Genomic DNA, 26,167 nt, shown 5'->3' with positions numbered 1-26,167 from the left:
AGAAGAGGAGAGATGGAAGATGGGGAGATGGAGACTGGAGAGGCTAACTGGGCAGTGCAGCCCGAATAGGAGAGACTAGCTGCTATCGGGGATGGAGGAGGCTGAACGCCCTCGTGCTGGGCCCAGATGCTGCAGACACTCTGCGGGGGACGCGATGAGACGCCAACAATTGCCCGGGTATTTAACAATCCCCAGAAAATGACTCCAGCCTTCAAAAGCCGGCTTGTATCACCGATTCTTTGATTGCGACGTCAGAGCAACAACTCTCAAGGCCGTAATTGTGCTGCCACGGCCGATTACCGGGCGGTTACAGTCCCTGTAATCTAATACGCCCAATACGCCCGCGGGGGTTCAGGACAATCAATCAATCAATCAATCAATCATCCGTGATTACATCTCTCTTCAGACATCTCTCTCTCTCTCTCCTCTCATTTAACGCAACCACCACCATGTACGAGTCCTACCGTAAGTTCTATCCACTACCCCAAACGAAATACTCCTCCTCACCTTCCTCTCTGCAGGCCCGCCGCACCCCCTCCTCGCCCAGGTCCCCCTGACCGTCTCCCCCTTCATCAACCTCCCCGCCTCCGTCACTCTCCCCTACACCTACAAGTCCGTCCCCTCGACCATCCCCCCCTCCGTCACCGTCGACCCCAGTAACCCCGACGCCATCCCCCGCTATGTTGTCTCGGCCAGCGGCGAGCACGCCGCCTCCCCGGAGGAGATCCTCGCCTCCTGCAACTCGCTCGAGCAACACCTGAATAAGGCCCGCAGCGACGCCGAGAAGGCGATCCGCGACTGGGAGGGCTCTATCACCCAGCGCGAACTGGCAGAGAAGCGCCGGGTCGCACCGGGATGGCTCGATCGCGACGAGAAACTACTTCAGCCGAGCAATGCGGCATTGGGGTTTCAGGCATATGGCCAGGCGCAACCGAGTCTCCTGGACAGCGCATCTGCCGACCCTAGTGCGGCCGTTTTACCGTCGATGGTGCCGCGCGATGAGGGCGAGGAGCTAGATCGAGCGTTTGGAGGGCTGGACGTGAAATGAATGGCTTAAAACCCCGGAAATACCATCACCTCTTTACTCAGCTCTTCTCTATGAGTGCTCCGGATCGTGCCATAGCTGCTATCGCAGCGGATAGACACGAATTCCTTACAGTGGCTGGGCAAGCGGGCACTCAACATCCCAACACCGGCGTCACCGCAATCAAGTCCAACTGTCCGAAGTTGCGCGCACTGCATCTGCACCAGATCGCGGTGCAGGATGATTTGCATCCCGCGGTCCCCGCCAGCAGGTACCTCAATCCCTCGGCGGCCGCCGGCCGCAGTAGCGTCATCCCACCGGACGGGGCACCTACCACCTCGACCACATCTAAAGCCTCAAATTATCCTAACCAGATAGAAGCCATCAGAATACCACTCTCCAATTTCCACCTCTCCTTCCTAGTTCTCATTCCCAGTCCCAGCGGATATCGTACACGACGTAACGTAACCACTGCGCCCATTAAAACATACCCGCGCCCGCGTCCCGCAGCGCAACCGCGGAATCAAACACCCGCTAGCTCTCCGCCCGCCCAAGCTCTATCTTCTTCCCTCCGACCTCCCCTCTTCCCTCTTTCCACCTCAACCCTCACCTTCACCCTAACAGCCACACACCCAACCCCCAAAATGGAACCCCTCACCACCGCCCCCGACACGACGACGTTTGTCCCCATCGCCGAGCACCAATCCCGCACCCCGAGCTCCTTCTACTCCGGCCCCGCCGTCCTGCACTACCACCAGCAAAACTGCTCTCTGGTCGTGCTGGAGCGCGATCTCGCCGCCGTGCCAGCCCTGGCTGCTCTGCGCGACACCGCGACCACTCCCGCGACCGCGAACGGGCACACCACCGACGATGCAGAGGAAACGGAGGTCGTGATTCCCGGCGTTAGTGTCTGGGTTACTTCGGAGTGAGTTTTCCATTACATGCGCAACACAGCCATCCCAACATCACAACCCTAAAGAGGACCATGAACGCCCTCCATACACTATCCCATCCACCCCCCCTCCCCCAGAAAAGAAAGTCAACTAACCCCCAACCCAACCCAGCAAATTCCTCCTCTACAACCCGACTACCCCATCCCCAAGCGGCCTCTCAATCCCCTACCCGTCCATCTCCCTGCACGCCATCCAGCGGCTACACCTCCCCAACACGGAATCCCAAGTCCAAGGCCTCTACATGCAAATCGCCACCCCCACCCCCAACCCGGCCTCCATAATGTCCGACGACGAAGAAGAAAGCCTCACCCTCACCCTCGTCCCACCCCCGGCCTCCTCCCCCTCCCCCTCCAACTCCGCAACCTCCTCCGACCTCGACTCATCCACCCCCGCCGAACTACGCGAAACACCCACGCAAACCCTCTACGCCGCAGTCTCCGCATGCTCGAACCTGCACCCCGATCCCGTCGAGGATGGTGATGACGACGAGGAAGGAGATAATCTATTCCAGTCCGGGCTGGTGACTATGGGTGATGGAGCGGGTGGTCTGCCGCCGCCGGTGGAGGGCAGTGGAGGGTGGATTACGGCGGAGAATATGCATGAGTTTTTTGATGAGGAGGGGAATTGGATTGGTGGGGGAGAGGAGCCGAGTTTGGGGTTGAACTTGGGGCTTGGGCCGGGCGCGGGGACGGTGAGGGCGAGGGAGGATGAGGATGAGAATGAGATGGATGTGGAGGGAGGGGAGGAGGGGGTTGATGGGCAAGGGGAAGGGGGGGAGACGAAGTGGCGGAGGACGGATTAGGTTTATTGTGCGGTTGGTTACAGTAAGTTGTGGCTGGTGTAATAATAGATCGGTCAGACGAAAAAAAGGAATGAAAAGTTGAGTTGTTCATAAATGAATGTTGCTAGATGAGCAGACGAGAAAATTAGATGTATTTTGATTTCAAGCCTACCTACGCCTATCTTTACAGTGGATATCGGACACGCCCGCATGCTAACCAAGCTAAGGAACTGAAAGTAACAAATAAAAACGCCCTCACCAAACCCTTTAGTCTACTCTTTCAGAAATCCATCTCCATCATACAGACTGGCCGGGGTGGCCGCCCCGATTCCCAACCCTACTGTCTTCTTCGTCGGCGTCCGGAATTCCTGTCTGGCCCGGTGGCTCGATTTTGGCGGCGACCTCTGGCTCTTGGCCCGTTCCGTTCGGGTGGGGGATGAGTCGCCCTGGAGCTCGGCGGGTTCGCTGCCGACGGACGTCGATCGAGTTGGTGCCTTGCGGTCCATGGCCTTGTCTTCCCAGATGGGAACAATTATCCCGCTGTTTGCGTGAGGCGGTTTCGGGACACCGGCCGACGATGGTCGTTGCTGCTGTGGGCCCTTGCGGCTCGGCCGTCTGTTGGGGTGTGCGGCTGCCACTTCTTTGTCGTTCTTCGCTCGGAGCGGATCGGACGTTTTGCGTGTTGGCTCTCTCCTGGTGCTCTGAGGGCGCGAGAAACGAACGGGTGGACTGGAGGGCGACTTGGCGCTGTCCTCGAGCGGGTTCATGGAACGGTAGCTGCTGCGTGCTGCGGACTTTGCCGGTGGGTGGCGCGGTCCCTTGACTGCTGAGCGGCGTGGGCTGCCAGGGCTAGAAGCATTCTCGTGCGTGGTCGGCGAGCTGTTGTAATTGGGAATCATCCATACCGGGCTGTTCTGTTCGGAGGACGGGGTGCTCGACAGGCTCGTATCAATCTTGGGGGGCAGTAGCGTCGTCACGACCTCTGGCAACATCTTCTCAATGCTCAGAGTGCTGTCTTTGGAATCAGCAGGCGCGTGCCTTCGTTTCCTTGGTGGCGCTGTGTAAGAGTTGCGTGGCTCATCACTAGGAATCTCGGTGATTCGTGGTCGGTCTTTCAGCTGGTTCTGGTAGCTATTTCTACCCATAGAAAGATTGGATACGGTGGAGTCCAGTGACACATGAGGCGTCAACAATCCAGAACCCTGTGATCGACGCCGATCATTCTCTTCGAGTTCTGGCTCTTCAGCCGTAGGAGAAAAGACAGAGCCCCCGAACGTGATTGGCGGATGGATGGAGATCCGCACGCAGTTCTGCCGCCTGTGGCCCTTGCGAGAGCCACTGCCTCCCTTCAATGCAGACGGTAGAGGCGGCTTGGGATGGACGGTCGAGATCTGCATGGAAGTGTCCTGGATCAAGGCACTCGTGGCCCTCTTTCGCGGCTGACCATTGGGCGTAGTGAAATTGCCCGCGCCGCTGTAGAAAGGATCATGGTCTCTTCGCTGGTCGCCGTGCATTGTGTGCCGCTGCATCTGACTGAAATGCGGCAGCAAGCCTACATTGCGACCTACTGCACTAAGCGGAGGCGCGCGGTTCAGATCCAGGGGTTTCACCCATAGGGACGAATCCCGCTTGGTCCTGTTTTCGGACAAAGACTCGCTTCTCCGAGGAGGCGGGCTGATGCGTTCCATTGAATGAGTCGGGCTGCGTGCTGTGAGACTGCGGCGAGGAGATGTGCGGTCTGGAGAAGATTCTATTTTCTGTCCTTCCCACACAGCACAAGACGACGCAGGAAAGATGAAAGGGGCTGGTACGACTGAACTGGGTGTCACAAAGCTCCTGCGGTCATACTCCATCCGCCCAACATCGTTGGCATCAAACGGCGCGAACGTCGGACAAGGGGGCAGTGCTGGCGAGGTGAAGTCACTATCGATGTTGGTCGAGGTCCTTCTACTGTCGTCCAGGATGGAGCTGTCGGCGGTTTCGAGGCTGAGCGACGAGAGACAGATCGAGTCATTCTTCGAGAGACGGAAGCGGTTGGGCGGATACGCACACGGGGGCGGTGGTACTGGTTGCTCGGGTGCGCTTCCGGATGTCTGAGCAGTTATGCTCCCTCCTCGCACCCTGGTGTAAGGTGGGTGGAAGCCTTCCTGGTAATCTTCCATGAGCGGGTACAAGCTCCCGGAGCGCTCTCTGTGATGCATCAAGGGCCACCCTCCCGAAACGGGCCGAATGGAGAGTTCTGCCCTCGCCTGGTCCTCCTCTCGGTCTGGTGTATGTCTAGGCGTAGTCTCCGTTGGCAGCTCAAAGGCCCCCTCGACTGCGGAGCTCACCACGCCCTCATCGATTCCCGAGACGGTGGGTGAACCAGAGTATCGCTTCTCCGATCTCTCCGTCAGTGGGGACAGCGAACTGAGACGTTGAGGCCCCAGAAAGTTCCTTGAATGTCGCCCAGATCGGGCGGAAAGGGAGCGAGAGAGCGAGCGGCGGAGATCACGGGCCTTTTCGATCAAAGGAGAAGACATTTCCGAGTCCACTGGGGATTGTGCCAGACTCTCGCGAGAGGAGAGGACTCCCCATTCGGACGGCTTGCCATACGGGAGCTGTCCATACTGTCGTAGCGCGGTGCCCTCTTCCCGTGAAAGTTCGGTCAGCGTCTCTGCATGGTACTGCAAGGCTAAGCGGCCGTTCTTCGCGGATGCCACTGCCAGCGACAGGCGATCTCGACGGACTCTGATCCAGATGACGGTGGCCACTATGGCAGAGACGATGAAGATGACTGCGCAGCTGACAGCTATCGCAATAACCGTGGTCAGGGGCGGCATGGTCGTTCCCTGATGCGTATCGTGCGAGACCGACCAACCTGTTTGCTGAGATTAGAAGACGCGTTGACCCATCCACCGGGGTCGTTCCTATTCTTGCTTGATGAGTATCCAGCTTATGCCAGGTCCCCGGACACTCTGGACAACATCCAAGATGGTTGAAATCAGGCAAACAAGGAACCAGAAGCCACGAAACCACCAGCACAGGAGGGATGGAGCAAAGACAAGCGAGGCCATGAGGGAGATGCACCCGTGAGGTAGGTAACATTGCGTTTGTTGTGGCCAACCGAGGCAACGGAATGTGGTAGCATTACAGTCGGCTACGCGAGGAATGCTGCGACGACGGATGCCCCCCTTAGAGAGCAGTATCTCTCGAATGAGGATGCTCATTGGCATGGCTCTGGCCTGACGCCGGTGCCGTGACACTGTCGTGCTCATTCAGTGGATGATGGAGAAGGACGAGGCTGGTCGATCAGCAATATTGGAGACCTGATAGCTGGAGGAATGTTAGTTGAGAGATAGAGCACGCCAGTTGTTTTACCGGACACCGAGGAGCATGACACCCGCAGCTCCTGCACGGACTAGATTCTTAGAATATGGTCATGGTTGATGCGATGGAAATATACAGGCCGCTATCTTTGGGTCTGGGAAGTGAAGGTTAGCAATGCATCGTGTTGAATCTCAGAATCTGCCGGATGAGTTCTCGTGGATGCAGCAATTAACAGGCTAGGTCTTTCTTCCGCATTAAAACCGGATAGATTTGGATAGTCTAAATACTGTGGATACTGGTGGGATCCTCACTGTTTTCCGACAACGAAGAGAAGGACGAAGATGGCGTGGGGGTGCCTGGGGATGCGGCACTTTCCCATTCGGGAAGACGGGCAGCGGCCGGAAAATCAATAATACCCGCCAGCGTCGGAAATACCGCGGGGCCGATGCCGCCCGCTCCGGGGGGTTATGTGAGTAGGGTCGAGGTCTTTCCGTTGCAGTCCTTGTTGCAATCATCGTTTCATTTCTTGTATCCCTCCAGGTTGCATCACTGCAACTAGAGCAGACAGGAGGCAACTCGATGATGACAGTGATCGAGACGCCCCGATAAGAAGAGCGCAGAACAGGACCATGGCATGCATGTTGTCAACCAGCCGGGTACCCCAGTGCCTTCCGCGGGATTCTGGGGCGGCATAGCGTCATGAACCCACCCGCATCCACCACTGCCGACGCCGACAGCGAGAGGAGGCCCAGCCAGTGCAGCCACTCGAGGCAGCTAGCAGCAGGGATACAGTGTCAGCCAAACCCCGAGCATCGAATGCGAAAATGAAAGTCCAAAACGGTCAATGGATCCGCAACCCCTCAGCGGCATCTCCCAAGCGGGCTAGCTGCCTCTATGTTGCGTCGCCGATAGTGGTGTATATCTAGGCTCAGGCCCAGCATATAAAGACTGCCTGCCGGATACGAATCCCCTCCATCGTCCCTCACATCCATACACATCCTCTCTTCCCCTGAGCTCCGTCTATTGCTCTGATACATCCGCTGAATTCTCACAATGGCTGCCAATCCCGTTCACAACGGACTCTTCGTCCACGATAATACCGCCCCCCCTGCCCACCCCAGCTTGCTGAGCATGTTCTCCTTGAAGGGCAAGACCGCCATTGTCACGGGCTCTGCCGCGGGCATTGGTCTCGCTGTGGCCGCCGGACTGGCTGAAGCCGGTGCCAACGTTGCCTTTTGGTGGGGTTCGAACTCCAAGTGCCCCGAACGGGCCGCGGAGGTGGCCTCCAAGTACGGCGTTCAGAGTCAGTCACTCGGACCCCACCACACCAGAATATACTTTACTGACCTCCTGCAGCCAAGGCTTACCAGGTCGATGTCACCAATCCCGAAGCTGTACAGGCAGCCGTTGACCAGGTTGTGAAAGACTTCAATGGCCGACTGGATATCTTCATCGCCAATGCCGGTATTCCATGGACCAAAGGCCCCATGGTGGACGGCCCGCTGGACCACTACACGAGCGTGGTCGACATCGACCTGAACGGAACCTTCTACTGCGCTAGGGCCGCGGCCACCCACTGGAGGAGACAGAAAGAAGAGGGCACCGACATCAACGGGAACAGGCTGGAGAACTTCACGTACGGTAGCTTCGTGGCTACTGCGTCGATGAGTGGTCACATCGTGAACGTCCCCCAAATGCAGAGTGCTTACAACGCTGCCAAGGCAGCTGTCATCCACCTGAGTAAGTTTCTCTAGAATGCACCCGTGCACCGTTCTAACGCAGTCTCCAGGCAAGTCGCTGGCTGTCGAGTGGGTCAAGTTCGCCCGTTCCAACACCGTCTCCCCTGGATATATCGCGACGGAGATCTCCAACTTCGTATCACCGGAGGTCAAGGGCATCTGGAAGGACAAGATCCCGATGGGCCGCGAGGGCCGTCCGGAGGAGCTGAAGGGCGCATACCTGTACCTGGCGTCGGATGCGTCCAGCTACACGACGGGCGCTGACCTGGTCGTCGACGGCGGCTACTGCGCTCCATAAATTAAGATTTTGTTTGACGATATATATATATAATGACGCACACACCTGATTACACTTTGGAGGGTATCTACAAGAGCCATAATGAACGATAGACGAATTCCACGATTGCTTGAAACCTTCAAACCTCGCGATCCTAGCCCGGCTGGTCCAAACGCCTGGGAATCGGTGGCGCCCGCCCCCGGGCCTGCCACGAAGCCATGCAGACGTGGCTTGCAGGCCGCAGGGCTTAAAATCCGAGATTAGGCCGCAATCGCGTGAGGGGTATACCACTGGCCGGTATAGGTTGATTCGTCCCGCCTTCACACCGCTCATCAGACAACCCCTCCATCCATATTTCCGAGTGTAGACCCCTCCATAAAGCACCCACATATGTCATATGTAGCAGGAGGATGGATAGTGATATCAATGCACCCGGACAATAACCCATCCAACCACCCGATCCACCGCCCGATCCACCCATCCCTCTTCCTCGATATCCTCTTCCCAGAGAGGGAGACACGGAGACGGCGGTTCCAGGATATGGCTGCGTAGTAGGTCGGTAGTCGGATCGAAGTACTTTGCGAGCGGGGACGTGGGGTTTGATGGCTCGGAGGGGAATTCCTCGCTGCGGCATTGGTTGTTAGCACTTACAGCCAGCATTCAGCAGGGGTGCATGCACGTAATTACCTGTGGTGATCCAGACGGGTGTAGGGTGCGTGCTGCGGGGCAAAGTAGGATCGGATGGCGCGGTGGTGCAGACACGCGAGGAAGATGAGGGAGAGGAGCAGGCAGATTGTAGGGAAGATGGGCATTGGGGATATCTTCATGTCTGATGATCGGAGCATTTTTGGTGTTGGTTGGTGAAAAAAGTCGAGGATCGAGGAATAGAGGTGTCAAGGTAGGAGGGAGTGTAGAGGTAGATTGTTAGGATACTACCTGTGCAGACTCAGACCTCTCGACTGAATACTCAGAAAGAGCAGTATAGGACACATGAATATATCTTATCTAGGCCGAATAATCATAAGCTCTATTTACTGGTATCATACCCCACCGGGAAGAACACCGACGGTGTTGTGTTACTATAATTATAGATCCTTTATATGCATTGTTTGAAGGAACGCCTTTGCTGATATTCCATGGATTGCGGGGATATTGTTCTCTTCCTTTTGTTCTCCCATTCAGCCCTACTCCAATTGCGCAAAACCGGGCGTGTGTTAAGCGGTAGTGTCGATTATAGTAAATATACTAGTACCACACCTCGCATTTGACTCTCGGCTTGTTAACTACAACCGAGTCCCTTAGTCTGGCAAGGCCGATCTTCAACAAATATGGCTCGGCGGTGGACGCAGGGCAGACGGGGGTGGGGAGAAGAAGAAAGCGGGGAGATGGGTGACGATGGGCGAAACGGAGGGGGGGGGGTTTATACTCGCGATAAGCCCCTAAATTAGGAAGGAGGCAGCTGCGCCGCCAGATCGATCGCTCGACGGCGAAGCGCAATGCAAGCAGGCGATTAGTGTGAGATTCACTGCGCAAGACGCAGCCCAACCTCAGACAACTCTAGGTCCTTCTCATGTTTATCTCTTTAGCGAACATTAAAGTCTACCACGGAACTGTCTCGGACTCCATCATCGGATTGGATCCCTTCCGGAATGCTACAAAGTCTAATGCTGCACAGGCAGATATGCAGTCAACCCAACAAAGAATCCCGACCGGCCATCTCATACACACGCACCCTGCAGCACAGCCAGTCCTAAAGTAATCCCCCCTTACGCACCAGGAGGCTGACACTCAATCTCCCCATCACCTCCACCACCTCCCTGGCAATCCACCTCGTCCGCTGATCCAAAGCTATCACCCCAACAGTCTAGGCAAGCCTCTCCTTCCAGAACGCCCACCGATCCCTTGACCAGCACAGCCGTCCCATCCACTCTCGCCCCACGGTCCCCTCCTCATACATTTCTCGCTCTCGCCCACAATACGTGTACCACCCATTTAGAATCCTGATATCGATTTCCTCCATCAACTTATCCCGCTGTTTATTATACACCTCTTCATTCTCATCATTCTCTATAAAATCAAGATGATCCTCGATGTCCTTGTGGTGAAAGATCTCCCACAGCGCGATTTCGGGCGTCTTTCTCAGCACCCTGTTGCCGTGGGGGGGGGGGGGGGGGGATCTCTTTCCCGCTGATGGTGGGATAGATTCCCCGGGCGTATAGTCTGGCGGTGAAGATGTTGACGATAAGCCAGCTTTGATGCTGGGTGTCGCGCACGAGAGGGCTGAAGGGGTGGTCGCCGTCTGTCGTTCATCGGTTGGAACCGTCACCTATCACATACTAATCGATATCCATGATAGACATATATACAATCGACAACTTAATAACCTCCGTCAGATGCTGTCCTAGTCCGTCGAGCTTATGAAACGCCCCGTCGCAGTCGGCTAGCGCTTGCAAAAGTGAATACAAAATCGAACAGTCGGTCGTTTTGTTCGATCGCCGCGAAGAGCAGCGACAAGTCTAGATACCTGACGGAAAAGGGTAAGATTTAGCATTCCATAATGAGCTCTTATTATGACGAACTGCAACCCAGTAACGGTTTCTGTACAGAGTAAAAAACAATCAACCTCTACTAAAGATAATCCAAAAATGGACTGCTCATATGGTAAACAAAGAACCCGCGGTAGTCAAAAGGCTGGCTGGCAACTCCACAGTAAAGCATCATAGGGCTGATGCGATCGCGATCTATACCCGACAGACAACCAAAACATGTTCAAAAATCTAAAAGAAACAATATACACAATCTGATGGTTCAGAGCCAGCTTTAATCCCACCACCTGGAATAGCCAATCTATATCTGTAGTATCTACCCTATCTCCATACCTCGATGCATCCCATCCCAAACCATGACCTCATCGCGATCTACATGCCCCCATCCATCCCACCCTGACCCTCCCCCCTCATCTGACATCCCCTCCAACCAACCCACACCATCACTTGACACCACTCCCTCCCACCACCTTTCACATGAACCCATCATCTCCCAGCCCTACTTCCCCCGTTATCTCACCCATGACTTCCTGTCATGTCAGGCGCAGTATACGGGTGTGGTCACCACCACCGTCATTGTTATCATTCCTTCCCGAGCCCACCAAAGAAATATGTATACACAAAGAGTTCAAAGTTCCAACCAGAAACAAGAAAGCATTCACGCACGCCCTTATCATTCACTCGTGTAGGAAGTGAACCTTGTATTCTAGCACAAAGGGACAATGAGGGATGATGAGTAGAGTGGAGGGGGGGGGATATATATTTAGAACTTAATTCTCTCTGGGTTTGATTCTCTGATCTTGAACTAATCGCTCTCTGGTTTTATTTTTTCAATAGATGGTTGCTTGATGAGTGTATATCACTCTCCCCTCTCCTCTATGCTCCACTCTACGCCTCATACTGTGTAGTACTATACTATATCCACCCATACAGCCCTAAGCAGTCAATATGCCGCCGACACACCCGGAAGATATAGAGTTGGTACGTGCATGCATAGTTACACTTCCTGCACTGCAGCTTATAGTAATCTCTGCAATTACCCTAAATTCCCCTGTGTCAACATCTCTTACACTCAACCCCCTTACTTCCTCCCTACACCATCCCCCTATTCTACAGCCATAACTATAATCCCAACACTCACCACCCCCCCTTTCCCCCATCCATCCCCCACCCTACAACACTCTGTATACTAACCACAAAAAAAAAAAAAAAAGAACAACGCCCTCCACGCGGCCCTAACCTGCACAACATGCTCAATCACCCACATCCCCAAATTCATCTTCCACCTCGACTTAAAACGAGGAATCTACAATGCTTCCCGCAACCCTCCGTTCCGTATAGCCCGGCCTGAACCGGATGTCGCCCCGGATGAGATCCTACAGTCTAGTGATTCCCAATCCCTGCAATCACCACCACTATCGCCGACGTCGCTATCACCATCACCATCGGCTTTCCAGTCACCATTACCCTCACAGCCACCATCTCCGTCTTCGTATATAGCAGCATTCACAGGGACATCGATATCCACATTGACACTCACGCACCCCTCAACATCATCTACACCTGCAACTTCACCACCAACATCGCCATCACCACCAACACCAACACCACCCTCTCCCCATCCAAGAAACCCAACATTCCAATCCTTTCCCCCCCTTACAAAACACACCACCAGCGCCAGCGCCAGCGCCAGTACCACCACACCCCCCAAAACCCGCCTCTACCCCCTCACCCCTCCCAATCCACCGCCTACACCTCCCAAATAACCACTTACCTATCCCTCGACCCATCCCACGACGAGCCCTTCGCACAATACCTCGTGGACTATCACATCCACGTACACTACATGTTGCAGCGGGGGGTGCTGGGACTATGTCGCGACGTGAAGGACGTGTATGAGGTGAAGGGGTGGAGGGGAAGGGTTCACGAGATAGATTTGCGGGACAGGGAGCGGAATGAGAAGCATAACGGGAATGGAAATGGGGATGGGGATGGGGGTGGGAATTTGGCACCAGGAGGTGGGACTCTCTGCCCGGAAGGCCAGGAACAAGGACAAGGACCACGATCAGAATCAGAACAAGTGCAAGTGCAAGCGCAAGCGCAGTATAAATCCGTGGGAGCACGAACACGAAGCGGCTGGACCGACGACCCGAATCTGCAGATGGTATACCAGATGGCGCTATGGCGGAAACAAGGGACAGCGCGACAGCGGCGAATCGACGAGGTGAGGGTGCGATGGGCGGGGATTATGGAGGAGCGGCGACGGCAGCGCGAACGAGAGCTGCAGCTCCAAATGCAGAAGCAAATGCAGATGCACCGGCGCAAGGGCAATGTCAAGGTGCGGGTGTATTGCAAGCAGGCGGCGGGGGGGCGGAGTCTCTTACGGGAGGTGGAGCTGGATGAGGTGTCGTTTGGCGAGTTGATCAGATGAGATCGATCATGAGATCATGACACAGACACAGAAACAGGCAGAGACAGAAGCAGAATAGAAGACCTATGAATGAATGATGCAGAACTTTTCATAATCGCTAGTACAAACTAGAGTGAGCGCGAGGGTTCAGACATGACTTGCCAATTGCAATTGCCAAAGAAGCAGAAGCAGAAGCAGAACTCAAACCAAGTGGGAAATATGTACCAGTGGAATGAGAAAGAATCGAATCAAATCATCGAGGGAGGTATTCAGGCCCAGATCCAATTAGAACGCCATTTCAGACAAATAAAGTCAAGGTAAAGGCAGGGCAGGGCGGTAGCTGCAAGTAGTTAAATGCAATAGGTCGGGAACAAAGGGAAGTAAGGAATGAAGATCCGGGATCAGTCAGGGATTGGGTCTTGGTGATTGATCGGTATGTGTCCTAGGCATTGCTGTGCGTAGGAAACAGGGAAGGACAGTGTGGAGGCCATCACGAGCTCTCCAGTAATGGATGGTCTGCGCGAGGAAGATAAGCTACATGTCAGTTATTCATACCTTCTCCATTCCCGACATTGAGACATCCCCGGGGGACGGGGCGTGGATAGGCTCCTTGATATCCGCCGGATACGGCTCGTTGCGCTGCGCGGGTTGATCGGCCGTGTTCTTTCCATCCGAACGCTTGCGACCCAGCCGCTCACACCAGAGCTCCGCGCTGACCAGCGTATCGTTGACCACCCGGTTGACCTGCGACATCATATCCAGGCCCTCTTCAGCCAGGACAAGGATCCGATGGGCGCCGACCGTCGCATCAGAGGATGCGGCAGTAGAATCCGGCGGGGGGTTGGAGGTCGACGCGATCTGGAACCGATGCGGCAGCGACGTGAGATGCCGTCGGACCAGGTTCCGCGCATTCTCCGGCAGCGCGCCGCCGGCGTACTTGGACACGATATCCACGACCCGCTTCAACGTCGTCAGGACATCTTCTTTGACAGCCTGAATGCGCCGCGTGAGGAGGGTGGTGTTGGAGGCGTCGTGCGCAGCAGCCGAGTCCCCATTCTGCTGCGAGCTGTCCCATTCTTTCAGGGCTGACTTTAGCGTATCGATGGCCTTGTCCAGCCGTCCGTTGGCCCAGCGCAGCCAGGTCAAACAGTACTGCAGGCTGTGAAGCGACTCCTCGCTCATCGCGACACCAAGCCCCGACGTGGAGATCATCAATCGACTCTGCCACGTCGGCGGGGTCTTGCGGGAGGGGCTGTCGCGTCTGATTTCATCGTAGTTGGGGGATTTCTGGTCGTCGTAGGGCGGGAGACCCTCCGCCGGCGACAGGTCCGAGGAGCTGCGCCCCCGTGGATCATCCATTGTACCGTCGTCCGCGCCTCTCTCCACGTCAACGTCCGAGGGGTGGTGATCCCCGCTCACTTTGCGACGCTTCGAGCGGCCAGAATTGGCGGACGAGGAAGCTCGGCGCTGGAGGGCCCAGCGGAGACCGCTTTCCACGCCGGTCTTGCGGCCTACGGTGCCGACGGTGCTGGCGACGGGCGAGCCGATGTTGCGCTCGATGAACTCAACGCCGGACTTGAAGCGGGGGGAGTAGGACTTGGAGTTGGCGTATGCCGAGACGGAACCGTTGATGGCGGACTCCAGCAGCGGATGACGGGAGGTGAGGAGGGACAGGAGGGGTTCCGCTGATGGCTTCTCGGAGGAGTTCAGCGAGCTTGCTTGCGCTGTTCGAGGGGATTGACCGTATTCTAGAGAGGGTATGGTTATCATTATCGCCCGTCACAACCCAGGAGAGCTCTCATCGGGACGCCGAGACCGGCGGAAGCTGCATTTACCAGTGCGAAGACCCTCGAGCGCTTGGGCGGCTTCAATATCATCCATGGACAGCACGCTGGTGGCTCGGCGAGAACGGTCATCAGCGACGGAACCGTTATCAAGTTCCATCATGGGCGGGGGGACATGGTGGAACGGGGGATACGCGGTGGGAGGCGCCGAGTAGGGCGCGGGAGCGGTGGTGGTGGTGGTGGTGGTGATGGCAGTGGTAGCGGAGGGAGCGGTGGTAGAGGGAGTCGCGATGGAGGATGGCGTGGAAGAAGTATGGCGAGGGTGAGAGTGAGGGTGAGGGAGAGTGGCGTCACGGACAGCAGAGAGAGAGGCCTTCGGGACGGAAACGCCGTTCGGACGAGGGTCCATGGCTGCCCGGAGGCCAAAATAGGCGGAAAATTGGCTTTGGCGAGAGTTGGAGAGAAGGTTGGATGAGCTGGATGGGGTTAGATGGGGTGGGTTGGGGGATGTTGGAGTCGAGGAAGATCGGATTCGAGGTGGGCAGACCGACAGAGGCAGACTTTCACGTGAAGAACAAACGAGGAAGAAAAGAAACGAAACGAACGAAGCCACCCAGCGCGGGCCAACGAAGAGCCGGGCGCCGTCAGCAGTCACTCACTTCCACTCTCAACTCACTGAGCGACTGGCTGTAACTTGTCTCCAACACAATATGTCTGAGGCCCGTTTCATCGCCTCCTGTCTACAATCTACAGCCTACAGCCTAGATACAGCCTACAATAATCTACTACGAACAATCCCAAGTCTGGTCTGGCACATGCGGGCGCATCAGAAGCCCGGTACAAACTCTCGTCGCTTCCTTCACATGCGCCGACTCGGGGCCGGCCGGCCGTTCCATCTACCGGACAGGCCAGGAATCATGCAGTGCCGTCCAGTCTCTTCCAGGGCCGAGCAGTCCCATCCAGTGGCCTCCAGTCTCACCTCCAGTCTCACCATCGTGGAGGCTTCCGCATCCATCATCCACCATCCACCATCCATCGTGTCAATCCTGCCGAGCATGTGATGCCGCGTCATGATTCTGCGCCGCCCCACCGCCTGCTTCATAGGGGCCGTGCCACATGATCGCCGTTCCGGGCGTGGCTATTACTAAGCCCTCGTGACGAGGCCTGATTCGGTAACCACCTGGCCAATCAACGAGTAAGGTAAGAAAGTGTGCAGTATCCAACCCAGTTAAGGCATCTGCATGTCTCATCCCAATCATATACAGCACAAATGCTTCAATAGTTCCATCCGATAACATGTACCAATGTAGATCCCAAACCCAAACCCAATATCAATCCCAGTCCTTTATTCCACTGACATCCCATCATCCGGATCAAAGTATCCTGCGGACGGCCGCAGCCCAAACAGCATCGCTTCAATGGCCTCATGTCCCTCGTACTCATCCTCGCCATTCGTATCATCTTCCTCTTCGGCGTCCCGCGCTGTCAACTGCTTAATGACCTTCTGGTTGACGCGATAGCACGCCAGGATCTCGTTCGTCACCGACCGCGCCGGCCGGGTACTCGTCTTGATCTGGCACAGCGTCTCACCGAAAGCATGAATCACGAAACTGGAGTGGGGATGTTGCTGATATGTATACGACGCCAGCACGCGGAGCCACTCGTCGCGACAGTGCTGCCATGCGTGGATCAGGGGATGATCGCCCTCTGGGGGAGGGATGGCGCGGGCCTCCTCGGCGGCTTCCAGCGCCAACGGCGAGAAGGAAGCCTGTCCTCCTCCGATGGCGTTGGACCATTGGTCGTAAAATCTCTTGATCGCCGCCGCCATGCCTCGGAGGGCGACATATAACTGCCTGCTCTCCTGCTTGTCGGATTTGGCCTGATCTCGGGCATCTTTCCACGGCTGGACCAGATCCTCGTCGCGGCTGCGAGAGGTCTCTGCCTCAGGAAAGGCTTCTTCCATCTGTCGCAATGCCCTGTGTCTCTCCTCGCGCGCTACATCGAATCGGAGATAATCGATGATGTTGGTGCGCTTATGCTTGCGCTCGGGGTTCTTGTACGCGGGCAGTTCGCGAACCCGCGGGCTGATCCGCTTGCGGTATTGCTGCCATGCCTTCTCCGAGAGATGGACGCCCCCTTTGCGCCCATCTACCAAGTGGCTCAGGAGACAGGCGAGCTCCTTGGCCTTCTTGCAGTCGATCGACTCATCGTAGGCAATCTTCTCGTGCTCGACCGTGCAGCGTCCCAGATTGGACAGCGTCAGGTTGAACGTGAACGCGCTCTGGAGGAACTCATCCTTCGACTGGATGTCGCGCATGGGAACAGAATGCTTCGTGAGACCAAAGTGCTCCGGGGGAAACTCCACGCCCGGGAGATCCGTGTTGTAGAAGTTGCGGACTATATTCTGGTCCCAGCAGATCCAGGGAGTATCGCCGTCGTAATCGCCACCCGAGAGCATATGTGCCAACGGAACCTTGCCCACACTGGGGAACACGATAACGTCCTTGAAATGTCGAAGCTCGGGTTTCCACACGGCCCGTCGGCGTTGGATGTCGGACGGAAGATGTGCCGGAAGACGTCCAACAAGCACATCGATGCCATCTAGCAGATTATCTTCAAATTGACCCTCCCCATCACGCCAGTTGTTCGAAAAGCCAAAATGCACCTCATCCTCTTTCAGCACATGGTATGGATCCGCGATGCAGAAAGCGTAGGTCGAAAGGGGCACTTCAATATGCAATTCATCCACATACCGCTCCAGTAGATCTCGGAGACACCTCCCCAGTCGTTTGCGCAGGGGATAGAAGCTCCGGGGACTAAAGCCGGCTTCGGTGAGTCGAATTACGCATTCCGCGTCATTTGCCGTCCACTGTTCAAAGCGCCGGGCTTTCTGGGACATCAAGCCAAAGCCATCGTCTGCCGATGGCCGGATCTTCTGGATCAGACTGCGACAAAGCACCGGACTGTCCGACCTGAGGACCTCCTCAAAGTCTCGATAGACCCCTTGGATCCCCAATCGGGTTAGGTCTGCAATATGCTCTTTGACATGCCCACCGTGGTCCAGGATTGCCAACAGCTGGGTATTCAAATCTACGGGATGCAACGGTTTGGACCACTTGACAACCTCGAATGTGAGCTGCTCATCATCCACCAGGCCCCGCCACTCGTGCGGGTGCGGCTTGATCTTCAACTGCGAGTCGGATATCTGAATCCATATGTTATCCCCGCCAGCGGAGATGTGGGACTGATGTCGGTCGACCATCCACAACCCCTTGGCTCCCGCAATGCGGCCCTGGAAGGAGCTCGGGGTATTTCCCGTCAGCCCCAAAGAGTCGCAGATCTGGTTGGCCATGGCTCTGGACATCAGGGCGCACCCATCGTTCATAACCGGGGAGTCAGGATCATCGGGTAGCGGGAAGACTTGCCGTGGTTTCAACACCACCGTAGCAAAGGTCTTCGAAAGCCCCAAGGAGAAACGCTGGAACAATTTGCAGTTGGATTGGCCCCGGTTTGCCTCAGAAGGCATGTGCCAGTCAATAAGCGCGTCGAGGCTCATTGGCGTGTGATTTCCACTTTCCTGCCCATGAGGAGCGATAGGAGGCACCGGACGTACACCATGATCGAAATCAATCCCATCAATGGCGAAGAAGTCGACCCGGAATTTCGGCTCCGACTTGATCTTGCGCTTGGACTTGACCTCCTCCACAAAGAATGGCTTCCACATCCTTCCCAGGCACCGGTGCACATTCTGTGTCAGCCACAGAGCCAGACTCTCGCGCAGAAGGGTCGGCTGGGAAGTGAGTCGAAGATGCGGTGGCGGCCGCGCCGGGGCGGGTATAGTCAGGCTAAGAAAGCGATCGGATCCAAACCGACGGTGGAAGCGACAGGTGCGCTCGGTCTTCAGAGGGTTCAGCTTCATTTTCAAGATTCCCGGTTCGGACTCAGCGCACCACTCCAGCTCCCCCGTGAGAACCACCGCCTCGGAATGGTTGCTAGTCTTGAAGTTGCCAATAGCTGCGTCCCAGGCCTTGCGACTCGGCTTCTCGGGGAGTCGTTTCCCATCCCGTTGATTGTGGCCCGCGATCCACTGCCAGAAGTCATCGAGCGCCTTGAAGGAGATGGTGGTCCCGCGAAGTATGCGGTCCAAGGGGATATCCCAGGTCCGGGCCACCCTCTCCATCTCGTACCGGTACCGAAGAGGGACCGAGCTGGGGAATTCCTGGTCCAAGGTGAACGGTCCGTTGTGGAGAAGCTCGCCCATGATCTCTCCCTCGAGAGAGTAACGCGGCTCTTGTATGTACGACGGCAATGTCTGTTGATCGAAGGTCGTTCTCATCTCATCGCTCATCATATGTCCCACCACAGACTCCCCATACATCGACTCATTATCCATGATTGGATCGGTGACCGTCGAAGTAAAAGAGGTATTATATGGCCCATTTCGCGAACTGAGAAACCCAGAGGAGAAGGCAGGCACCGTGGTTGAGAAGCTGAAATTCGCACTGTCCTGAGCGGGCTGCACCGCGTCGAAAAGCCGGACATTATCCGGGGCAGTCAGTCGCTCCACGAACCTCGACGGCTTCTGCGCCGTGTCCGGCTTCTTGGGACTCTTGAAGATATGCACAGACGCCGCTGTAGTCGGCTGAAGATCCACCATGCCTCCATTAGGGCCCCTGATGCCCAGATCGTAGAACTGCTCCGGGCCTATCGCAATCGCAACGTTGTCGGGTCTATCCGGATCCTTGACTGGGGAATTTGGAGCGGTGTGGAATTCCTCCTCCTCTACCGAGAGTCGTCTCTTCAAAGACCTAGTTGTTGTAGCTGACGGCACCTCTGGATGTTCATCTTGAAGTTCATGTTCATCTTCTTCCCTGAAAGCCGTAAAAGAGCCCTTGTTTAGGAGATACACCTCGTCCTCGATCAATCGGACGAGATATCTCAGACGCTCCTCCTTCTCATACAACGACAAGATCGTATGTCCACGTTCATTTCTCCCCGACAAGCTTGCGAACGACCCGGGTACATGTCCCCAGTGATTGATGCCATGGCCCCGGGTTGTGGAATGGGACAATACCCACTCCTCGAGGTTGTTCAGGATTTGGTTCAGATCCACATTGCGATCGAAGTAGAGGCGCTGGATTCCGCGGTAACTGCGCCACGCGAGCGACTTGTCGTTCCGTCCGACCGAAGGCGAGTAGAGACGCGGATTGGGAATATCGAGGCCGAACTCGTCGTTGATGGAATCAATCAGCTGACTCAATTCCGGGCCGCTCCTGACGGGCGTCCGGGGGACGGCGACCATTGGCCCGATGTGGGTGTCCAGGAATGCTGGTGCCCCTGATGGCACGATGTAGGGCAAGGGATCGGTTTGTGTGCTGCGGTCGATCAATGAAATCGGTGATGCAGGCTAGTCTCGGAGGAGGCGCGGGGATGGCTCGACGACTCTGGATGGGATTGGAGGGCTGTGAACAAACAAGAGGTTTGCCGGACAACAACCCGAGTCTTGCCCCGAATACTGTTCAGATGACCACTTGGTGCAGCCGGGAGAGGACGCCCGAGGCCATGAAGAAAGGAACGGAGGCTGGAAGCAAACATGAGCGGTGGAGGAGGGGCGTCAAGTGATGGAGGGGATGCACTAACACGGCCATGACAGCTCCTCCCCACCCCGCCGAATCACGGCGACGATCTGGTCGAAGCACCACCCTCCCTCACCCATCTTCCTCACGTCCGCCTACAAGACTGCCCATCTGGTCAGCCAGGCCCCAGATAGTTGGTCCCTCTGTCGCATGTCTCGGTGCCAGAAGGTGACGGTTCCTTTCGATGGCTCACCTTGGCTTAGTTACGGCTCGCGGTTGCTGTGTAAACAAATCCGGGTTGCGCCGCTGGTGGTCCCCACCCCTTGCCAGCACAAAGACACAAGAAAAGAAAAGAAGCCAGTACGTTTGTTCTATGAAGGAGAGCATTTGGTATGTAACAATATGGACAACATCCTTTGAATCCTCCACGCTGCTGTGTCGGAGGACGCCAGGTCGCCAGGTCTGACCAACAGTGACATCACAGAAACCAAGCAAAGAGTCTTTGGCCGCTCCAGGCTGGTTTCTCTGGGATCGGGTTGCGCTCTTCCGGTCCCATGGAGATGGCATCGGCCCCGTTTGGCTCGACCGTGGGAGTCAACGATCCCATGTCGACGTCCTGCGGCTGCACGTGTTTGCTTTTGGTGCCGATTTTGTATCCAATGACCAAGGTGATGTAGAGCGGAATGCCGATATACGAGGTCACGAAGGCCGTGCGATCCACACCATTGGGGTAGGATGCGCGGTCAACCAGGTCAAACCCTCGGATGACAACGACCAGGACACACGCGATCAACGCGAGCCACGACCCGAACAACCCGAGCGGAGCCTTGAATGTTAGGAGCTCATCCGTGATTTTTTGGGCTCTCCGGGCACGGATGAAGGAGAAGTGGATGATAATGATTGAGACCCAGGTAAGAATGCTGAACATGGAGACGAGGTTGACCGAGTGCTCGAAGAGCTTCTTGGAACCACTAGAGATATTCAGGTACGCCAAGCATGCCAGGGCAGAGCATACGCCCACAGCATTAATCGGCACCCCCCTGCGGTTGGTCCGGGAGAGAAAGGAGGGAGCGTTTCTGTCCAGGGAGATACCGTAGAGCGTCCTGCTCGCCATGAGGAGCGCATGGTTCGCCGCCGATAGGACGAACAGAACAAGGCAGGCGTTGAGAAGGTGTGGTATAAAGGCGGGACCGGCGGACTGAGCGACTGCCACAAAGGCCGAAGCGGTGCGATGCTTGTCGGCCTGCTGGGATACCTGCCGATTAAATGCCAAGATGTGTGTGTCGTAGGGGACGAGCATACCCAAGAGTGTGAGATTGACAAGGTTGAAGACCAAAATCCGATAGAAGGTCACTTTGATCGCCCGGCCTGCAGCTTTGCGGGGATTCTGGGTCCGCAGGATCGTCATCCCCATGAGTTCGCTTCCAACGTAGGCGAGCGTCGCAGAGGGGACGGTTCTACAGATGGCGCGGAGGGTGCCAGCCACGGCACTTCCCGAGCCATTGGCAAAGGCCCCGGGGTCTCTCCAGTAGCGGAATCCCTTGATGTCGCGATCTGGCCCGCCCCCGAATGCTAGAACCACGCATAGACCCATCAGCCCGGACATCACCAGCACCTTGAAGAACGACAGGACGACATCCAACTTTCCCAGGTATCGACTACACAAGGAGTTCGCGGTGATGATCGCTCCCAAGAACGTGGTGATCCAAAAGACCGAATATTTCGCTTCGTCGTCCTGCCAATATGCGATCAACAACTCCCCAGCTGCCAGCTGATTCGGGATGATCAGCATGAATTTGATCCAGTATCTGCCATTACCCAGTCAATCCATCGCCCCGCTGTAAAGCATCACCGGGCAGGGAGGGAGCTTACATCCAGCCCAACGTGAAACCAAGCGCCGGATCACATAGTCGTGCAGCATGGTCTGTCATCGACGGCTCAGGAGACCACGACGCCACCTCGCCCAAGGCACAGAGAACCAGATACACAACGACCCCCACGCATGTATACGATATCAAGATGGATGCAGGCTAACGGCGTTGTTAAAGAGGAAGGTAACCCGCCAGTCTGGGACACTTACCCCGGCCCTGTTCCAACGGTTAACTCCAGCGGCCAACATCAGAAGATCATGCATGCTCTTACTTAGACAGTGCATTCCCCGCACAGATCGTCAAGCCCGTATTGATCGCTCCACCAATGGCTCGGGAGGAGTCAGTACCACCTCCTCCTCGACAGGGAGATCAACGGGAGACGAACCAACCATGGTCATCTGGCGTGGCTTCAACGCCCCGTAGGAAGTCACGGATTTGGAATCCTGACTGGGCGATTGAGTTGACCGGGCGTCATGATCGTTCGCCGTGGTGACGCCGCCCGAATCCGGCGGTGTCGGACGGCCTGCTTCAGGCATCTTCATTCGCAGGACACGATCCGGGATAGATAAGTCGCCATGGGTTCGGATTACTAGGTGATACTGGCATGGTTGTGTTGGGAGCATCACAACGGGAGACTTACCCACCGGATGCAAAGCACGGGGAAGGAGCGTGGGTGCTGGCAGGACGGCAGGGTACTTGCCTGTTCGAGACCGTGGGTTTACAGTACAGATGCAGCAGACAAATCATGGAGAACGGTTGATCTATTTGAAAGATATAGGTCTAGTCTCGCAGATATGAGCGTTGTCAAACGAAGGCCAAAAGGCTTTTGGATACACTGGTATAGTAAGAAAGGTGGAGTGGGGAGGGATGTTTCCCACTCAGACAAGCCATAAGCCATCAACAGGTACAGAACGCCGGTCTAGAGCCCCCAGGGAATGAAAAACCAAGTCCAAATGAAGGCAGAGAAAAAGAAGGGAACCATCGTTGCGTAGCGTGGTCCCCACAGGAGTCATATACACATCACGCGGAGATCCAGGAGGCACGTCTAGCGTCGCCTCAAATTCCCTTTTTAAAAATGCAAAGTCTATAATTACCGAGCGTAGAGTGAGTCGCTCGACTCGGTCCTCGGGAATATGCGGGTGTAGAGGGAGTCGCTCGACTCGGACCGGGGGAAGAATCGTTGCTGGGCCTTGGAGATGTACCGGTCTGTGTAGACGCCCTTGGCGGTGCCCCGGACCACGGTCTCCAGATATTCCTTGAAGTCGTGGGGACGGAAGTCGGGGTACAGGTCCTTGGAGGTCAGGTAACCCAGGTACTTGGCGTAGTCGGGGTGGTTATCGCCGCGGATACCCCATGACAGTTGGTTCTCGGCCAGGTATCGGGGAATGAATTTGACGGGATCGAAGGGGTACGTCTCGCTGGATTGCCGGGCTGCAAGCACTCTGGTGTAGATGCCTTCTTCGGGGATCTGGAGCGAAATGGTATCAGCCTATGTCCGGAGGTCACGGCAAAGCACTTGGCGGAACTTACGTAGTTTCTCTGGACCTTCTCCTCACTGATCTCCTCCAAGAGATCGTAAATCTCATTCTGCGACAGCACGGTGTTGTACGCGAAAACCATCTTGTTCAGCGTCCGGTCATCGACAATGATCTTGGCAACATAGCGACCGATGTCCCTCAAATCCGTCAATGCAACAGGTGTGTTGCCATCGCCGACAATCTCGTTGTTCGCTGTGGTCATCGCATAGTCGGTACGTCCGGATCCGAGACGAGGGTAGGAGAGTTGGTACCACCAGCCGACATCGATGATGGTGTAGGGGAGTCGGAGCTGCTTGATGTGGTTGTAGACAGTCTCTTTCTGCCGAGGGAGTAAGCCGATGATTCGGTCATGAGGCGTTCCCATCGCATTAACGTACCTCATCTCTCAACCACATGATCCCACCGGGTGGTGCCACAGTGATGAAGCCACAGGGAACAAACCGCTGAACTCCGGCACTCTTCGCGGCCTTCGCGAGGGGGATCTGATCCTGCTGCTCAGCAGGCCCGACGCAGCTAATGACGACATCGATTCCCGTCAACACATCAATAAGGGATTCCTCGGGACCCTTGAGATCACCCTTGCGAATCTGGACCCCACGATCTTGCAGGGCTGTGATAGCGGGCTTTTGGACCGACCGGGGGCGAACGAGAGCGTGCACTTCCTGCAATGCCAAGAAGATGTGCGGTTAGAACGGTGATCCAAGGAAGAGTAAGGATGGTAGGGGTCTCTTACAAAGTTGGGGTTCTCGAGGAGTCCGTTCGCAATAGAGCCGCCGGTCTCACCCGCGGCTCCGACCAACATAACTCTAGTTCGCGACATGATAGTGGCGAAAGGTGGCGATGGATGGAGAGGAATGCGAGGAAGGGATCGAAGAGGTGGTAGGCGTGGTTGGCGTGGTTGGAGGTGGTTTGGAGAGAGGGGGGAGGGAAAGGAATATATCAGGACGGACCAGGCAGGGGAAAGAAAATCAAGATCCTTGCCCTGAGGTGGGGTGTGTGTGTTGTGTACCTGTGTATGGAGTATCAAGGCGATGTATTTTTGACGTTGACGTTCGAGGCGTGGGAAGGGAGGGCGACAGGACGTTATAAAGGGCGGCGGCGTACCGGGCGGACCAGGCAGGACCAGGACCAGCGCAGGCTGTACCCGTGGAGGAGGGATGGCACTACCCACTTTTCTCTTATCCAGAAGTGGCCAGCGGTGGGTCGCGGTGGATGTTTGGCTCCCTCAGAAACAACGCCCCCCCTTAAAGCTGCGTGAGTCTGGTGGACGGTGGACAGCAGTGCTCCGGAGGGAGAACCCATCCTGCGTCATCGTATCATGGGGTTGCTACTTCGATCTCTCTGGTAGCCTTCTAGACCGCGACCGAGTGGGCAGCTCAATCATTTGATTCTGCCTTCTCTTGCAAAGTACTAGACCCTGTACCGTCCGTCCTACATGGCAGGGGGGATTCCGAACCAAGCCCTCTTTCCCTCTCGAGTCTTTCGTACCGGTGCTGGTAGCCTGGTACAAGTACTGTAAGCGTGACCGTCCGCAGTGCTGCGGCCCGGTGGCTCGGGAGTCAAAAACTCAGTGCCAAATTACGTCACTTGACTGGCCTTTGCGGCTTTCCGGGCAGGGGAATAGAATGAACTGACTGCAGAATCCCTCTGTATCTTCTCCTGCCACTTTGGCAAGTGACGAGACCATACGGCCCAAGGTCGACCACCGTCCGCGTTCCATGATCATTCCAATTCAATTCCTTGCCCCCCTGGTGGCCGTGTCTCAGCCCACACATCTCCTTTCCTTCAGCTTCCATCATCGTACCACTCGCCCACTTGCCCCCCTCCCCCCCGGTCATTTGGGTATCTTCTCAGGCTGCCGGAGCCTGGCTGATTCGGCATCGCCCATTCTCCTCTTCTGCGCCCTTTTTAGTTCTTGTTAGTTCCATTGCATAAAATGCGGGGTGGAGGGGAGATGACCCCCCTCAAATCCCGGCTGAGAGGGACGCAGAGGACAGCGTCCGGCGCATTGCTTCTCCCTCCCTCCCTCCCCCCCACGTCAGTGATCTTCGGATCGGCGTGGCGGGCTTCATATTCATGGCCATCTGCAACCCTGGGAGCATGACGACATGCCCAATGTTGGCATCGCGTCCTATGAAACATTCCTGCTATTGGTGGAACCGTCTTCGGGTTCCATGGTTGCATGCACTCGTCCCTTCAGAATAACTGGGTGAGAAGAACTTTCGCCCAGCGCTCTGGGAAAAGGTGCGTGGATCAGGTCTTGTTTGCAATTTGATCCAGCCTAGTCTTCTCATGCACATCCGGGTGAGCAACGACTCAACAGCGGTGGTTTCATGCCACCGATCAAGCCTCGAGCTGG

At 56.1% G+C, this 26,167-nt stretch overlaps 11 protein-coding genes across 11 annotated transcripts; 4 read left to right on the top strand and 7 right to left on the bottom strand.

Annotated features, from left to right (window-relative positions):
* Positions 1–280: 280 nt before the first annotated feature.
* On the top strand, positions 281–1,432 carry BO70DRAFT_307074 (uncharacterized protein). Its single transcript, XM_025540061.1, has 2 exons — positions 281–465; positions 522–1,432. Exons 1-2 carry the CDS (start codon positions 450–452, stop codon positions 1,046–1,048), a joined length of 543 nt encoding a protein of 180 aa, XP_025403251.1. The 5' UTR covers positions 281–449; the 3' UTR covers positions 1,049–1,432.
* Positions 1,433–1,436: 4 nt separating this feature from the next.
* BO70DRAFT_307071 (Voldacs domain-containing protein) lies at positions 1,437–2,779 on the top strand (the record flags this gene model as incomplete). The annotated part of the gene is made up of 2 exons (XM_025540060.1): positions 1,437–1,949; positions 2,089–2,779. The coding sequence occupies exons 1-2, from the start codon at positions 1,669–1,671 to the stop codon at positions 2,777–2,779; spliced, it is 972 nt and encodes a 323-aa protein (XP_025403250.1). The 5' UTR covers positions 1,437–1,668.
* Positions 2,780–2,940: 161 nt separating this feature from the next.
* Positions 2,941–5,795, bottom strand: BO70DRAFT_376647 (uncharacterized protein). The gene has a single exon (XM_025545144.1). It carries the CDS (start codon positions 5,578–5,580, stop codon positions 3,031–3,033), a length of 2,550 nt encoding a protein of 849 aa, XP_025403249.1. The 5' UTR covers positions 5,581–5,795; the 3' UTR covers positions 2,941–3,030.
* A 960-nt stretch (positions 5,796–6,755) lies between these two features.
* On the top strand, positions 6,756–8,104 carry BO70DRAFT_410234 (putative carbonyl reductase; the record flags this gene model as incomplete). Its single annotated transcript, XM_025547249.1, has 3 exons — positions 6,756–7,370; positions 7,424–7,807; positions 7,857–8,104. The coding sequence occupies exons 1-3, from the start codon at positions 7,121–7,123 to the stop codon at positions 8,102–8,104; spliced, it is 882 nt and encodes a 293-aa protein (XP_025403248.1). The 5' UTR covers positions 6,756–7,120.
* Positions 8,105–8,506: 402 nt separating this feature from the next.
* BO70DRAFT_349367 (uncharacterized protein) lies at positions 8,507–8,895 on the bottom strand (the record flags this gene model as incomplete). The annotated part of the gene is made up of 2 exons (XM_025541651.1): positions 8,507–8,708; positions 8,771–8,895. 2 exons carry the CDS (start codon positions 8,893–8,895, stop codon positions 8,507–8,509), a joined length of 327 nt encoding a protein of 108 aa, XP_025403247.1.
* A 2,682-nt stretch (positions 8,896–11,577) lies between these two features.
* Positions 11,578–13,060, top strand: BO70DRAFT_349366 (uncharacterized protein; the record flags this gene model as incomplete). The annotated part of the gene is made up of 3 exons (XM_025541650.1): positions 11,578–11,610; positions 11,844–12,015; positions 12,087–13,060. 3 exons carry the CDS (start codon positions 11,578–11,580, stop codon positions 13,058–13,060), a joined length of 1,179 nt encoding a protein of 392 aa, XP_025403246.1.
* A 528-nt stretch (positions 13,061–13,588) lies between these two features.
* Positions 13,589–14,986, bottom strand: BO70DRAFT_283103 (putative clock controled protein (Ccg-8); the record flags this gene model as incomplete). The annotated part of the gene is made up of 2 exons (XM_025539073.1): positions 13,589–14,787; positions 14,875–14,986. The coding sequence occupies 2 exons, from the start codon at positions 14,984–14,986 to the stop codon at positions 13,589–13,591; spliced, it is 1,311 nt and encodes a 436-aa protein (XP_025403245.1).
* Positions 14,987–15,842: 856 nt separating this feature from the next.
* Positions 15,843–20,415, bottom strand: BO70DRAFT_78746 (RNA dependent RNA polymerase). The gene has a single exon (XM_025548723.1). It carries the CDS (start codon positions 20,123–20,125, stop codon positions 16,169–16,171), a length of 3,957 nt encoding a protein of 1,318 aa, XP_025403244.1. The 5' UTR covers positions 20,126–20,415; the 3' UTR covers positions 15,843–16,168.
* Positions 20,416–20,877: 462 nt separating this feature from the next.
* On the bottom strand, positions 20,878–22,330 carry BO70DRAFT_283162 (putative amino acid permease; the record flags this gene model as incomplete). The annotated part of the gene is made up of 2 exons (XM_025539076.1): positions 20,878–22,207; positions 22,272–22,330. The coding sequence occupies 2 exons, from the start codon at positions 22,328–22,330 to the stop codon at positions 20,878–20,880; spliced, it is 1,389 nt and encodes a 462-aa protein (XP_025403243.1).
* Positions 22,316–23,015, bottom strand: BO70DRAFT_358257 (uncharacterized protein). Its single transcript, XM_025542253.1, has one exon. The coding sequence runs from the start codon at positions 22,804–22,806 to the stop codon at positions 22,570–22,572; it is 237 nt and encodes a 78-aa protein (XP_025403242.1). The 5' UTR covers positions 22,807–23,015; the 3' UTR covers positions 22,316–22,569.
* A 345-nt stretch (positions 23,016–23,360) lies between these two features.
* On the bottom strand, positions 23,361–24,628 carry BO70DRAFT_392475 (aromatic alcohol reductase; the record flags this gene model as incomplete). The annotated part of the gene is made up of 4 exons (XM_025546289.1): positions 23,361–23,738; positions 23,801–24,127; positions 24,186–24,470; positions 24,542–24,628. The coding sequence occupies 4 exons, from the start codon at positions 24,626–24,628 to the stop codon at positions 23,361–23,363; spliced, it is 1,077 nt and encodes a 358-aa protein (XP_025403241.1).
* Between the last annotated feature and the right edge of the window lie 1,539 nt (positions 24,629–26,167).

The sequence above is a fragment of the Aspergillus heteromorphus genome, assembly GCF_003184545.1.
Source record: "Aspergillus heteromorphus CBS 117.55 chromosome Unknown BO70scaffold_2, whole genome shotgun sequence".
NCBI lineage: Eukaryota > Fungi > Ascomycota > Eurotiomycetes > Eurotiales > Aspergillaceae > Aspergillus > Aspergillus heteromorphus.
The sequence above is the reverse complement of the archived record's forward strand: the minus strand, read 5'-3'. Positions and strand labels throughout refer to the sequence as shown.